General features: G+C 38.1%; 2 protein-coding genes and 1 non-coding gene across 3 annotated transcripts in view; 2 read left to right on the forward strand and 1 right to left on the reverse strand.

Annotated features, from left to right (window-relative positions):
• Positions 1–16,874, reverse strand: part of LOC134813908 (chromatin remodeling regulator CECR2-like) — a 54,808-nt gene that overhangs the window by 21,954 nt on the left and 15,980 nt on the right. The gene's annotated exons all lie outside the window — the stretch shown is intronic.
• LOC134813909 (calmodulin-like) lies at positions 7,723–16,355 on the forward strand. The gene is made up of 7 exons (XM_063821841.1): positions 7,723–7,850; positions 12,431–12,551; positions 12,815–12,880; positions 15,312–15,459; positions 15,708–15,814; positions 15,954–16,046; positions 16,169–16,355. Exons 1-7 carry the CDS (start codon positions 7,786–7,788, stop codon positions 16,268–16,270), a joined length of 702 nt encoding a protein of 233 aa, XP_063677911.1. The 5' UTR covers positions 7,723–7,785; the 3' UTR covers positions 16,271–16,355.
• On the forward strand, positions 11,961–12,032 carry Trnae-cuc (transfer RNA glutamic acid (anticodon CUC)). The gene has a single exon. It is a non-coding gene; the product is annotated as a tRNA-Glu (tRNA).

Here is a 16,874-nt window from a genome sequence, read left to right on the forward strand (position 1 = left end):
GTTAAATACACCGTGGAGTTAAGAAGTGGGTGTATGAGAGAATCATAAATGAGAATCATTTCATAAACATGTAAATCTCAATACACTCTTGTTACTTTCAGTTGACATACACCCCTTCCGTCATACTCATATCTTTTCCTTTTCCCCTTCTCTCTCTTCTTTCATACTCTTACTGAAACTACTGTATCTCTTTCCTATAGTAACGCTCAGGGGCAAGTTATCAGGAATAACTGAGAAACTTTTGCTCTGGTGATGAAATTAAGCAGCGAAACTGGATTTGACAGGATTCTTTCAGCATGATTCCTGCCGTAATACTTCTAAAATATTAATTACAGCATATCTTTCCTGCCGACTATAACACATATAATCGACTATAATAATATTTTACGGTTCACCGCACATGGCTTCCTGGCTCAGTGCTCACGAAATGGTAGATAAACCGGTAATATGAGTGAAGGATGGCTCACTATTCAACATCTGCCACACTATTTGGTAGATAGTAAATATTCACAGGAATATGCTGGAAAGGGTCGATATTATTGGTTCTTGCAACCTGTACTGCCTCTTATGTATTATAAGCAGGGTATTTCTTAACATCTTGCTATCTAGAAGCTGGCTCACTGTAGTTTTATCTTCATTTAAGTATTTGTCCCGATAAATAAGTTTCGTGTGTAAACTTCTAGATGGAACACATATCTATTAGTGCACTCGGCTATTGAACTACTATACCAATAAATAACATAGTTTTGTTAACTTTTGGGGCTTTGTGTGAACTTACTGCACTACGTTACGCTTCGTAACTCGTGGATATTTTAACTGTGTTCCTTTCCTCATGTCTTAAATAACTTGAATTTTAGAGCATCTGAATAGACCAGATGTCATGTATAGCACCTAATCATTCAATCTTGCTAGATACAAAGAAATTTGATTATCCTTGGTTCTCATGTAATGTCGTGTCACACAACATGTTATGCAGTAGTGCGTGACTTTCTCACTTTCCTTATGTTCCGTATATTTAATGAATTTAAATACAAAATTGTACAATTAATCTTATTCTCACTAAGATACAGGTGTTTCTTTATTAACTTAAAACACCACTTTAAGATTATTCTATTTGCCTACTCAATCATGTAAATAGTATTATACAAGTCAAAATTCCATCCTTTGTAAAACTTCTTTTCTATGATGCCTTTCCTTGCAATAACCACTGAGTCCGAGTTGTAATTGACTATATCATGGGTCTCAATTACATTAGTAATATATCACGTTACTCTACAATTGTATGTTAATCTGCACGTGTATGTTAATCTGCACGTGTATGTTAATCTGCACGTGTATGTTCCCTTTAGCAGATCACAATGTCAGATATCTTCCCCACCGAATACAGCCCACTGGACTACACTATAGGAGCTGTGCTGGTAGTGTGTGTGGTAGTGGGTGTGGTGGGTAATCTTACTGCTGTGGTGTATTTCTGGGGAAGGAGGAGGGAGTCTCTCCCGGACCTACTCTACTCTCTTATCAGCTCATGTTAGCAATCTCATACTGCTATCTTACAATATCTTATAAAGTATCTTACAGAAAACAACTTATCTTGCAATTACTTATTCAGTATCTTTCAATATCTTACAATATTACTCATAAGAGTTTCCGAAACTCATCAGATTCCGCCCGACCAATCTAACTAATGCTTAATCGCAAACCCATACCCACACCCTGAAACTCAGCACACCTAAAACACCTCCTCACTCCCCCTCAGGTGACGTCATAATGTGTCTCCTCACTATCCCCACTATAACCTCCCTCTTCCACTCCCGACTCCCCACCCTACTATCCAACAAAACCATCTGCGGAATGTGGACTCTAACCTTTAAATTCCTACAATCCATTTCCCGGTACCTCGTCATGATAATCAGCGTTACGAGGACCATAGCGATCATATCCCCATTCTATCATGTCAACAAGGGGGCAGTGAGGGTATCGTGTGGGGTGTACGCGGGAGTCTTACTGGTTATTGATGTTGTGTCAGTAGCTACTGGGTCTATTGTCATGTATTGGAGTGACCGAGGGACATTCTGTATATGGACTCCTGGGAAGACGGGCACAGATATATACGTTAATAGTCAGGTAAGTTTAGTACATAATGATCTGTACGCATAAGGTGTAATCAAATTTGAGCTGGCCCTGAATCGAGACGCTATCGTTGTTTTTCATTAAAATAACTTTGCCTAACTAACTGTACTAACCAACTATTTACTTCTATGTTCCTGATAGTCGATATCCCCCTGATATTAGTAACCTATATAGTTACTGTATTAGTAACTTTAGTAACCTATAGTAACTTTACAGATGTGGGATGTGCAGATAACGATAGTTCTCCTAGACATGGGACTTATCTCTATCATAGTGTTTCTTAGCTTCCTTCTTAGTGTTATCTGCCTGCTGCAGAAACGACAACCGAGACCTCACAACGTGCAACTGAGACCTCAGATTGGAGAAAATAACCCTCAGAATTGGAGAAAACAGCTCTCAGATTGGAGAAAACAGCCCACAGATTGGAGAAAACAGTCTACAAAGCGTGGAACTGAGAGGGGGAGGTAACGATGTCAGATTCCACCAGAACAACAAAACATTCCTTCGTGTCTCCGAGACAATCTCCCTCTTCACTGCTGTCTTCCTGCTGTGTAACATACCTATATTCTCATTCTACGTGCTAGAGAACTGTATTCACTGGTTTAAACTGAGTCATGGTATCTTGGATGGACCGGGAATGACGTGGTACGCGCTGCTGGTAGGGGTACGTTGCCATGACAGCGCTCAACTCTGCCATTAACCCTTGTTTGTATGTGGCGAGGATGGCCAAGTTCAGGGAGTGGATTAAAGGAGGTGTGTGGAAGATGAGAAGGGTGTTTGTGGAGAGGTCACCTGGCCAATGATAGTCTGGACAGTCATTACTTCAAGTCAGATTAATTTATCCGCAGATTGCTCAAAATGTTGAATTGTTGGCTAACAATCTGATCACAGTCACTGCAGAAAAGAGCGGGAAACTGTTCATAAACAGCCAGAGTTTTACAGCACACAAGAAACTAGAGGAGAAATGGTTACCAGTTCATGGACGAAAATACAAAGAAAGAACGAATAGAATAGCTATGAATGAATCGAACTTGTAATTATGATATTAGATTACGATTGAAATCACAATATAATATAAGTGTTTATATCAACTTTAGCTGGCATAATGTTGTAATATGATCTGTAATAAAGCACTCACAATATCAGGTTTTATACGGATGTGAGGTTTTTTGTTTGTTCCGATCGATAATTTATGGAAAGACTAACGAGTTTTAACGGTTAATTAACTTAAGTATTTTACAATTTACATGGATATATTCAGTAATATATTCAGTAATATATATTATACATATTAACATTACGCAGGTGTAATGTTTTATGTAACAATTCGCTAATAATAACGAGTATCCACACACCGTAATTGCAGAAGCAGTGGAGGTGAAAATAGCGGGAAAATTAGTTGGTTTGTATAGCTGTATAGCTGTAACGAGATAAGCCACGTTCAACACACATGTACAACGTGGCTGATTGCGCGCCTTATTTGGTGTTAATTGTAATCGATCTAGGGTATAGAAACCAAACATTTCCCGCTCTTTTCAATAAACAAAACCGCAGAAAGCGATTCACTAAACACAAAATGAAGTCTAGAACATCAGAGAAAATGATAGAACAGAGAACGTGGTCCAATATCACGTAAAATGTACATATATTCCTCAGTTCTCGATATAAGCTGCGTTTATAATGTACACAAAACTAAACACAAGAACTGCAACGAGTTAATCATGTTCACAAAGAGAAAGAGAGGTTGTGATGTGGATAATAACGGAAAATGACGTGTAAAGACCATCAGAAAATGAGGTAATAAACGAGGTAACATTACCTCATGATCCAGATCAGACTATGGAAAGGGGATGGAACGTTCTGGAGACTAGAAAATCATGTTGTACGTGGTGTTCAAAGCAGACAACGGTAATAGTGACGGAATATCCAGTCTCTAGGTAGACATGTCTCCGGATAAGTAAATGGAAGACAAAGGAAACGTGTGAGTTAAACGTCAGGTTACCAATCTTAATTCTGTTGGAGACGGAGGTTTTAGCACACAAAGAAGAACACTGATCAATACTATTGGAAACGTATGTGATACATATTACATACTACATATTATTAGATGCATACTCCTACATACGTGATACATCTCGCTATCCTCTATATATTCTGTTAGTTAGAAACTCTCTTCACTCTACTGTGTGTAGACGTGTGAAATGAACCGGAAGTAAGCTTGCAAATCTCTGCTAAAGTTAACTGAAAATAGCGATTGTCTAAGACCACAACGATGCCTTAATCCACGAAACAGCACACTTAACAGCCCCATATAGATCAGAAACACACCACTAACAACACACACGTAAATTCAAACAATAAACTGCTGCACAGTTCGTCTCTCTCTCTCTCTGGCTCACCAATAGAACGCAAAGCAATCACCACAGCGAAAGAGAGCTGAGTGCCAAATAGTAGGGGAGAGCAGTACACTCACACACACACATACTCTTACATACGACCCTGGTCCAATCAAACCACCGCAATCTGCACACGTGACCGAGGAGAACCAATCAGCAGCTGCCCTGCAGCTACATTCAGTGCACGTGATCAATTAGCGTTGCCATGGAAGTGTAAGGGAGGGTCACGTGATACGGTGGTTACGTCACGTGGGCGTAGGGCAGTCAAGAGGAATTGCTAAGTCACGTGACAGCAACGCAGACATGTGATTGGTCCGGAGAGAGAGAGAGCAGGAGCCCACGTGACTGATCGTGTGACCAGCCCTCTGGCATGGTAATACACACCATTCCTCTCTACATAGCAATATACCCTGTACATTCTCCCTCCTCGCACATGTTATATCCTTCCGCCATTGCATTCTTGTTGCAATATGTGCACTGTGCACTGTGCTAATCACACTGTACAACATGTTCCACATGTATGCCGAACAAATATCGTTACATCCTCACTCTCCCTGACGACTGTTCCTCATAATTGATTCATGATGAATACATAATTTCGTATAATTTCCAGGTCAGCCATCCCGGGATATGCGCCAGCATTATTAGTCACGTGGTATTCGAGGCGGGGGCTGATTGGTTGGCATTGCTAATGATGCGACCTCATTGGCTGATTTGCCGGGAGAATCTTGAACACAGCGCCCTTGTTGGTCGGTTATCCGAATACAGCTCTCTGATTGGTTGGTTATTGTCAGGTGGCAGAACGCAGGCTGGTCATTGGTTAGCTAATCTTCGCGCTTGTCATGCTTAAAACGAGATCAGTGTAAATTTGACAGGCAGAGAGTTGGAGGAAAGATGTCATCGGGAATAGTAGATGATATCTTATTACACACGTGAAACACACGTGAAACACACCCTGGGAGTGCTGAGAGATTTCCATCCACTTAACTTTCTTCCAACTTTACTGGTTACATTACACTTATATAATTACCTATAATCACTGTAACTTAAGGACTGTGCTCAGTGTAAAAATAAGGTCATTCGTAATGAATCATAATAATATGCGATAACATTAATAACATACATAATATTTAGAAATAACTCGCGTCAGTAAATAAACGACAACCCAACAACACAGCTGGTGAACCACATATAAACGAAATATTCCAGAAAGACCGTGACAAAACAATGAAAACATGCACAGAATGGGAACCATTTCCAGTACGTGGCTCAATTGTAAACGAGAGGTTCGGGGGGTTTGGCTAAAGATAAGGTATTCGATAAGGAACATATTGGGACCATGTATTATTAACCCTGGTTTGTATATATATATTATATATATATTGGTTTAAATGTGTTGCGTGTAGTGATATTTGATAAGAGAGTTGGGGCGCAGTGAAATGAACTGTTACTTGGCTTCAAAATGAAATGTAGCTAATGTTATGTTGCATATGTAATGTTGCATATTATATATGTATATGTAATATTGAGTATGTAATATTTGGTATGTAATTTAAAGCGCTGTTAACATTGAGTAATAATACATCTCTATCGATTGTTGGCAGCATTGTAACGGACATTGTAGAACATTATTACGTGATATGTGGGCTGTAAATCCGGGATAGGAATTTGTTTTATATTTTACAATCTGAAGCGACGGTACTTAGTTAATAATAACAGTTGATGTGAAGAATTTAGTTCACTCACAACAGTATATAAAGATTGACAGTAGTAAAGATTGACACATAATCGATGTGAAGGGACCGATCTTACGTTCGACCGTTACGTTTTTAGTGTACAACACTTTCCGAAATTCCACGATGAGTAGATTTCATAGTTCAGTACATTTTGTGCTAATATAAGTAAATACTAACTTTACAAAGAATGTCAGAATGATCAGATATATGCAATGTAGCTACTAGCTAACGATACCTATAGCTGGTTTGTTATTTCAAACTAGTTAAGTTATGGTGATTACGAAATTACTGGATCAACCTTACAGAGATACAGAAACAATTAGGATAATTTCAAAAATTAGGGTAATGAATTTAACAATTAGGGTAAATGTAATGAATTACAAAAACTAGGGTAATAAAATATGATAAAAACAAATCCGATAATAAGTTTACAGTTCTGACGGAGGATACTGATTGGCTCATGAATACAGAGCTCGAGTTACCGGACAACCAACACGTTTCAGTCATTATTTTCACACCGAATAAATCATATTATCAGCTGAGAGTGAATCATATTTATCAGAGTGAATGACGCATGTTTGTCCCATCGCTCAGTTTCTGATTTACAGTTTGACTGTCGAGTTTTTGGTGTTCAGTTTAACTGCCAATTTGATGAATGCTTCTTTGATAAATGCAAGAGTTCAATCAATTGTAAATTCCCTGACTTTTATCTGTGAATTTTTACTGGTTAATAATGGTCCCCGATAACTTATCCTATAACTTTTTAAAGGCTATATGACCAGTGTTATTAAAGGAAAAATCCTGAAATATTGACAAAAAAAGTTGTTGGACCCAAGCCCATAGCAGCGAATTTCACATTCCGCGATCGTCATCGAGGGGCATGCATCTACATTCTATAACTATGGTAACCAATGCTAGTAAATTTGATGTCGAGAACCAATCACCACCCATTATCTTGACACGTGATCAGAACCAACAAATCATAATAATCCCAACTCTCCAGTATAACCAATAAAGAGCCTTCTTTAATCCACACAGGCTACAAGGCTTGGTAAACTTGATAATTTTCATTAATTCAATGACAAATCTTACTTAAAACATGTTGTTATGTTCAAGGTGGCCTCTCAGTTAGTAGATCAGCGTTCTCTAAACAAACATGTTCAATAGGTTCAATAGATAGGCGGCTACGTAGTACGTATTTAGGAGCTCATACGTACCGCGGCACTTATTACGGCACGTGCTTTCAAACGTACCGCGTGTTTGATTTTTTTATGTTCGTGGGAGTTTTTAACAAAAGTTTCAGTTATGACTTCGAGTATTTTTAGTTGGTTTAGTTATTCTGCAGAGCATTTGCTGATGTAAGTGTTTGTGGACTGTTGCATAGTTTCAAAATATAGTCATTTATTAATATTTGGGATATTTTATGCGAAACGTTGTATCTTTATTTAGTTAGTCATTAGTCGTTACAAATTAAACTAATTGTGTCACTCAAGAGATTGAAGAAACTACAAAAAAGAGAAATCATGTCCGATAAAGAAGCCCTCAGGAAGATCTCATCCCGAACAGATCCTATACATGCTATCACCAGGTATTTAACCAGGTAGTTAACCAGGTATTTAGCTACCAGGTATTTAACCAGGTATTTAGCTACCAGGTATTTAACCAGGTATTTAGCCACCAGGTATTTCATTAGCAGGTATTTAATTAGCAGGTATTTAATTAGCAGGTATTTAACCAGGTATTTAGCTACCAGGTATTTAATTAGCAGGTATCTAATAACCAGTTATTAAATTAGCAGGTATTTAATTAGCAGGTATTTAATTAGCAGGTATTTAATTAGGAGGTATTTAGCTACCAGTTATTTAACTACCTGTTATTTAATTAGCAGGTATTTAATTAGCAGGTATTTGATAGATACAGGTAGTGTATACTTGAGTCCAAATTGTTACATACACATGTTACATACATACATACACATACAGGGTGGGCCAAAAGTCAGTACCCATACGTTGGTCTTTATAGCTCAGTCACTGAGTGCCCAATTTAAATACTTCTTTCTGGTATGACTTAGTACCACCACTGGTTCGAGGAATTTGTCAACTCGAAAAATATTCGCGTTCATTTTTTTCAAATGGAGGTTCATTTTCACATTTATTTGATCGTTTGGATAGTCGGATCAAGCTAAATGTTATTGAATTGTGTTTGGCCATTCGAATTACGTTTGTCCTGAAAGAATTAGAACTGTAGCTTCTCAGATGACCGACATATGAAGCATAACGAGTTTATTCATTACGTGTGATCAGGTGATTGGTTTACCTAATCACGAGATAAGGTGCCCCCGTTAACTACCCCGTTAAACATTATGGGAATTGTTAAGGGTGCCGTGTCACGGTGTCACATAATCACCCAGTCAATATTGTTAACGAGATACAGAAAATGCTTGATAACTTCGTCATTTCTAATCCGTTTTGCCTCATGTTTTCAGATCATATGCAACATTTGATAATCTACCGTCTCTGAAAAAAATTAGGCGTTCAGCATGTTCAGAGAAAACAATATAGGTGTTTTAATATTGAATGGGCGTGGTCTAAAATATTCGAATTTTCAAATTTTGACGACGGAATCCTCGAACCAGTAAGTATAGTATGCCATTTGCAAAGCAACAGCTCTCAAATATAAAACACGGCGGAGCTATTAAGGCCAACGTATGGGTACTGACTTTTGGCCCACCCTGTACATACATAATGTATTTAACACATGTTGGTAATCGCACTATATAGTGACAACACTATATAGTGACAAGCACTTTATAATGACAGCTGATCTTTGTCATTATATAGTGTGCAAAACGCACTATATAGTGACAACACTATATAGTGACAAGTTTACCTCATTTTTACCTCTCATCCTTTCCACAGCTTGCCATAAAATATTTGAGATGACGGATCAGCTAGTGATCACATCCTTTTTGGTAAATTTGCAGCCGTCTCACATGTCATTATACAGTGTGCAAAACGCACTATATAGTGACAGGACTATATAGTGACAAGTCACTACAAAGTGCTTGTCACTATATAGTGTTGTCACTATATAGTGCGGGAATCCACATGTTAACATATTATTAACACTTATGACGGTATGTAGTGCATGGCAGTACTCTACCCTGCTGTTAAATCAGTTGTGTAAACTACTGTAAGTTATTTTAGACATGTGTAGTTTTTTCAGTTATTACGTAAGATATAACTAATGTTGGAAGTGAGGAAAAGTTGACGATAGAATAATGGCTTTCTTTCATCACAGTTTGACCGCGTCGTTGCGTAGCAACAGCAAGAGATTGCACGTGCGCGTTTTCATGCTTCATCATGTTTATGATACGTTATAAATATATGACTAGCTCGCATTTACGCTCAGGCTATACACTAGGACTATTCATTAATTTGGTTGTGATTGATATTTTTTGGTGCTGTAAAAAATATCGTTTAGGGAATACTCACAAATGTTTCGTCAATGTCATTTTAATGTCAATTACCGGGTGATGCTCTTACAATGTTTGTTACAAATATTAATGCCGTCGTTCAACTCTGCGCGCATCTTGGTACGTTATATTTATAAACCTACAACATTGTCAAATAAAATCCATATTTTACCGTTCGGAGCTAGATAATGAAGAGAAATAATAACATAACTGATTTTTAAAATTTCCTCGAATAAACCTTTCGACTTAGCATAAGGTACATTATAATTATTTACATTTCAATAGCAATTTTATTTATTTATTTGCGTCTCATGGTCGCTGTCCTGGCAGGAAATATGAGAGGGAGAAGAAAACGTTGTAGAGTAGGTAGGTGAGCTGATAGTGGGAGCAGGTGTGACAAAAGACTCACCAGGTGAGAAGATGAGAGGAGCTGCACGGCGAGACGTGTGAGATGCTGGTTGGTAAAACTGGAGAAAGAACTGAGAAGTAATCTGGTACTGGAAAGAAAGGGGTCAGCGAAGTTCAGGGGCTTTACAAATGTTAGAGGCTTCACGAAAGGTGGAGGCCTAACAAAAATGGGGCCTCCAACGGTCCGCTGATGATTAACCAGAGCTGATTTGTGTCTTGCACTGTAGGAACATTCAGTGCATTTATACGGTTTTTCGCCGGTATGGGTCCGCTGATGGCTAACAAAAGATGATTTGTGGTTTGCACTGTAGGAACATTCAGAGCATTTATACGGTTTTTCGCCGGTATGGGTCCGCTGATGATAAACCAGAGCTGATTTGTGTCTTGCACTGTAGGAACATTAAGAGCATTTATACGGTTTTTCATTGGTATGAACCCATTGGTGTGGAACTAATGCTGATTCCTGATTGGGACAATACAACTGAGAAACACCATTCGAATACACTTCTGATTTGATAGATAAGTTATCTTCCTCCTTCTTAATCTCTGTCTTGATCAATTCCGGTGGAATACTTTCTTCTTCAATTTTCGTCTCACATTTGAAGACTGGTACATTTTGCTGCTCCATTTCACTACAAAGTCAACGACCTTACAAAAGTTTCCGTTTAACAATCGTCACTAGAAAACAAAATGGATATTAGTTAGAGATATTATCTCCTCTCGTAAACCAAATTCCAGTGTTAATTCGGAGAGCTTTTCGTTTTTGGTTATATTAGGAAGAAACGCGTGTTAAAATTAGTAAACCAGAAAATAAGAAGGTTACCAAATTGGATACAAGTTGGACACATGTTATCACGATGATGTAATAACAGGGTCATAATAACCGAGTGTAGCTGTGTTAGTATGTGATAACTAGTGTAACCCGTGCCTAGTGCCTACTGCCGGGACTTCACTATCGCAATTGAATGGCAAAAGTATAAACGGAGCAAAAGTTGAAACGGTGTAAAAACATGAACTAGCTCAGTTGAAACCAGTCGCATTAAAGAAAATTTAATTCTGAACCAAACTATAATTAGGGGAGCTGTAAATGGGGACTGTACTGCCGATACCTACCTCATTGCACTATTAACCTCATATCAAGGGGCTTAACTAATTTTGTAGCAATTTTCTCTCCCTTTTGTTAACATTTACAACACCGTACTACTATATTTTAAACACATTATAAATTCTCTATCGAGGAGAATTAAGTCATTATGAAGCATCGCACTCGGTAATTATAAGTTCCGTTTACCCCGCAATTTTCCATTTTCTACTTTCAGACTTTGAATCGGTAATTAACCCTTATAACCTCCGCTCTATCTTCCACGTGACGAATACACGTGATGTGCATCTCTTCTAACATGTCTTCATGCTTTTTAACTGCTATATCATGTATATTTTACACAATCCCTCGATCTTTCACGTGCCGTCATCACGTTTGTCAGACGAATGTCGCAGTATTCGTGAAATTGAATTAAGGGACAAGGGTTATGGTGCCCTGTATGTCTGTAAAATTTTAGTGCAAGTACCACTACGTTAATGCCGACCCAAATTATTACAAAGTATCTTCGCACAATCGTAGCTGCAGTTTTACGGAACTCTAAATGCTTAATAAATACCCCTGCAGGTACCACCCGTATTCTCACTCAGAATTGCGTCAGGTCATTTTCCAATACGAGATTGGGGACGGGTTTTATAGCCAACCAACCAATAATTATTTTCAGTGGACAAGTTTACTCTTCACAATAAATATTAGATATTCGAGATTTGAATATCTCCGGCGTGGTGTAGGGGCTAGCATCTGTGGCTCTCACCCACAAGACCCGGGTTCGATTCCCGGCGTCGGAACTTCTTTTATGCTTCGTGGCTCTAAAAGAATGTGAATTTGCAACCAACCCCAAACTTCTCTCATAACCACTTTTGGCATTCGCTGGATGCCAAAATTCGCTGGAAATTGGAATGTTAAATACAAGATGATATGCAGGATGTACTTAGGTATTCTGCAGCCACGCAACGTTCGAATTATAACAGGGTATCACGTTACTTATTTAATTGTTGTGTAAGCAACTGGTAACTAGTAACCTAGTAACCTAGTAATCAACCTGGACTCTCACTCTACAAGGACAATACTCATTATCCCTAATTACGGATTACAGTGAGCAGATAGAGAAGTACTCATTACCCCTAATTACCGATTATTGTGAGCAGATACAGAAGTACTCATTACCCCTAATTACCGATTACAGTGAGCAGATACAGAAGTTGACCCGTTGGAGGAGCAGTAACTCGGTGGGGGATAGACCAACCAGGAGGATTAGTCAGACTAAACAGAGGAGTAACAGAGCCAAACAGTGGAACTTGGCAAAGGTCAGGGATTTTGGGCGGGACTCCACGGACTTATGGTCTTAATTGAGTTGATTTGTCGATTGCTGATGTATTGCTGTTATGGCAACATCTTTGTTTTGGCCTCTTTGTTCTTTAAAAATTGATGATTTTGCACACAAAAACATTTTACTCGTTATTTGTTATTGAAATGAACCTTTGTTGAGAATTAACATTAATTATATGCTAATTAAAATAATTAATGAAACGGAATGATCCAGAATATCCTAACAATATCACCACTACAGGGGGTATCAGCTAATGGTAAACCTGGTAACGGCGCCAACTCCCACAGAAACAAAACGAGACCCATGGTGAGATTCACTAATTATAACCAATTATCGATCTATTTACTTCATTACATATTATCATGTGTTAAGTTATGTACCTTGCGAGCATTCAGTTTCTCAACACCCCCATTTGGATAGATTAGTGGTAAATTACCATTTCTTTTTATCGCACCTATACGATTTAGTTCATTATTGAAAGAAGAGTTTTGGTCACACCTGAACGATAAAGTTCAGCATTGCAAGATGATCTCAGATTAAAAGAGGGGAGAAATTTCCTCAATAAAAGCCTCTGAGGGCCTTGTCTGAGCGTGTTTTTGCTGCTTTATCTTAGATACAATCAGTTCCAAGTACATTCACAGTAAATAACTACAGTGCAGTTAAGCATCAAATGTTTGATTTTATGTTTAACCGATTACAATGGAGTTTGTTCTTGCTTTTGTAACACGCTGATTGCACACCGAGCATGTTTGTTGTGTTGATTGTGGTCCAGGAGAAGTGAAGAAGAGGAGATGCTGAATTTCACGGCAATTGTTAGCGAGGAGATGTAGTTTGATAGCTTTTGAAGTTGAGTCGCTTGTTTGATCTGCTTATCGAGATGTAGATTCTAGGGGTCAATTGTCAAAGCCAAGCTGTCAAAGCTAAATTGCACCGCCTGCCTAGAAGTTTCCGTCAAGCTGGTAAGAGCCACTAGCCGCTTTTCGAGGAGCAGCCGCCTCACCAAGAATGGCCACCTATCTAGGAATAGCCGCCTCACCAAGATTAGCCGCCTCACCAAGAGTAGCCTTCTACCTAGGAATAGCCACCTCACCAATAATAGCCGCCTCACCAAGAGTAGCCGCCTCACCAAGAGTAGCAACTTACCTAGAAACAGCCGCCTCACCAAGAGTAGCCGCCTACCTAGAAACAGCCTCCTACCACGGAAGGTGCCACTTTCCCGAAATTAGCCGCCACACAAAAAGTGGTCACACCGGTTCAATTATCCGTCACACTGTAACAGTGAGATTCTGACCCGACTATATTGAATGATAATAGGGTCCCTAAATCCTGATGAGCCTCTACGTTGCACCAGTTCATATTACCAGTTCGGATCGAGTGAATCAGAGAAACGGTGACTTGAGAATATTACCTGTCCTTGTGTCATTCGTCAGTACACCCTTCTTCTTACAGTTCTTCCTCTTATAATAGTCGGGGTATGATCTATCTTGGTCACGTGATGCAACCAAACAAAGTAATCCAATCGCTTCAGTTTTTTAATTAATTTGACGATTTGGAGGTCGCAAACCACCATTTCGATGAAAGTCAGATGTTTGAATATTTTATTATTTCATTGCTCACGGTGGTTTATCTGACGTAAAATGTTTGAATATTTCATGTTTCATGTTGAGTGACGTCACATGACAAACGCTCCCGAACAATTAGACTCTCCAGACAACTCACGTGACCTTTAATCAAATAATACACAACAACCAGTAAAACTCTTCACAAGCAGCAACACAACAGTAGCCGTATTAGATCCTGTAATGATCACGTGATGCAATATCTACCCTCACTCTCGCTTGATACACACAGTGACTTCAGTGCAGTTTCTCTCTAATATTGAATGATCTGTGACACGTTATAGTGATCACGTGATACGTTGAAGCACTGATACTGCTGGTGTTAGTGGTGCTTGTATTGCTTATTTCCAATTTTGATATTAGTTACTGAAAACTTGGGTAACTTAGAACAATCTCATGTCATTTTCACGGCACGTTTAATACCGTTGTTGTGTGGCGACTGGCGAGCTTTGCTGGGTTTCTTGCTTTTATTTTGCTACGTTTTACTTTAGTTTTTTCTGAGCTTTACAGGAGTTTTTAGTTTAACTCGAATTTTGTTTTCTTAGAGTTTTTAACAATGATTTTTAAGTGATCAGCGGTGAGATGGATATGTACAACAACCAAGAAGATTTATTGAATCAAGCTATCCTCAACGTGCGTTATTCTTTACAATATGTAGCAATGTTTAGTGTAATGTAGCAATATGTAGCAAATGTTTAGTGTAATTTAGCAATATGTAGCAATGTTTAGTGTAATGTAGCAATATGTAGCAATGTTTAGTGTAATGTAGCAATATGTAGCAATGTTTAGTGTAATGTAGCAATATGTAGCAATGTTTAGTGTAATGTAGAAATATTTAGCAAATGTTTAGTGTAATGTAGTGCCAATATGTAGCAAATGTTTAGTGTAATGTAGTGCCAATATGTAGCAAATGTTTTGTGTATCTGTTTGTATTTTAAGACAGTCCACGATTTCATGTGTTTCAATACCCTGACAAGATCAGTTTACAGTTTATCATTGCCAGATTGCTCATATTTGAATACCATACCTAATGCCCATATTAGGAGTTATGCTCAGATAAGGAGTAATGCCCGTATAAGGCTCGAAATTACCAAAATAAACAAATACTACATTTACAGGAGACGACAGACACAGAAATACACGAGTTATTTCAACTTATGGACGTCAACAAGGATCAGAAGCTAGCACCAAAGGAGTTGGATTGTGTTTTGAGAGCACTGGGAATCAACGCAACTGAGGCTGATCTTATTGAGTTTATAGGGGAACGTGAGTAAATCTTAAACTCGTATAGGATGTTTGTTGGAAATACTTTTAGTCTCTACAATTATAGAAAGTGCTAAGATTTGTACCAGACCAACAATGACGACGTTAGTGATCCACAAATTCTCAATAACACGCACCACCTTAACTATCAGAATTTCAAAGATAATCTGAATTTCTTAGCTATTACTGCTATCAATCACCCTATGTTAATTAGCTAATTAATTAATTGATGCTAATCACTCCGCCTTCAGTCCCAACTGTTGAAGAGGGTGTGGACAAGGACTGTGTTACATACGAACAGTTTGCTGAGAGTATCAAGAAGAACATGGCACTCACCAACGAGACTGACTCCCTTCAGGTAGCAATGATTATTCCAATATAAGGAGATATTTGTCACGTGATTTACAATACATGACCAGATTTGAATGACCATATAAGGTAAAGGTCAACATAATGTAATGAGCAATTTATAAGGAGTTGACAATTTATTGGCACAGGTGACATTTAATGCGTTTGATCATGCCGGGGACGGGTTTATTGACACTGACAAGTTAAAGTCAGTTCTATCCAATCTAGGACTACAGTTTCAGGTAACTCAAATAATATTGTTTTATGAAATGTTTCAGTTTCTCCGGTTTTTAAGCTTAAATAATTATTTATTAACTAATCAATTAATTAATTAATATGTCAATTTAAAGCGTGAACTGTTCAGGACGCAGATATACAGAACATTATACATCAAGTCGGATCTGAAGGGAGGATATCATTGGACGACTTCCAGAGATTTATGCTCAATAGTGACGATATCATATGAGGGAAAATGTCTAACAAAACAAGGATTGTTACGGGGGAAATTAAGGGATTGAAGATCTAATGACTGCTGACTTTCATAAAATACATTTTTGTGAACAAAATTGCAATCGAGCTATGAATAATCGTCCCAAGTAAATTCTGGAAAATAAATATAGACTTTAAGGATTAAATTTTTGATTTATTGAATTGCAGTTACGTTTCACGTCATTAGAAGGAGTTTATTTTTCGGAAGAAAAAAGTTGGTATGTCATGAGATTCTGAGAAAATGACTAAGCGAAACTGGTATTAAAGCAATTACATGGAAATATTAGAAAATAATTGCGACTATGTAGGTTAAATGAAATGATAACTATGCTGATTATTATTTAAATGGATGTCTCATTTATTACTGGTAAATCAGTATTACACGGCCGTCTCACTTTACTTACTTCACCGGATACTGTGAAGTATGTAAAGTGAGAATTTAGCCACAGGGTTGGAGCCAAGGGTGAACATTGTGAACAAGTTTAACTAATGAACATATTAAATCAAGCAGGCAGAGATGAATTCTGGGTTTATGAAGAGTGGTTGAGTAAGCGGCTTATTTACAGAGTTTAGTAAACCAG

Source organism: Bolinopsis microptera, chromosome 4, assembly GCF_026151205.1.
Source record: "Bolinopsis microptera isolate Bmic1 chromosome 4, MBARI_Bmic_1.0, whole genome shotgun sequence".
In the NCBI taxonomy this organism is placed as follows: Eukaryota; Metazoa; Ctenophora; class Tentaculata; order Lobata; family Bolinopsidae; genus Bolinopsis; species Bolinopsis microptera.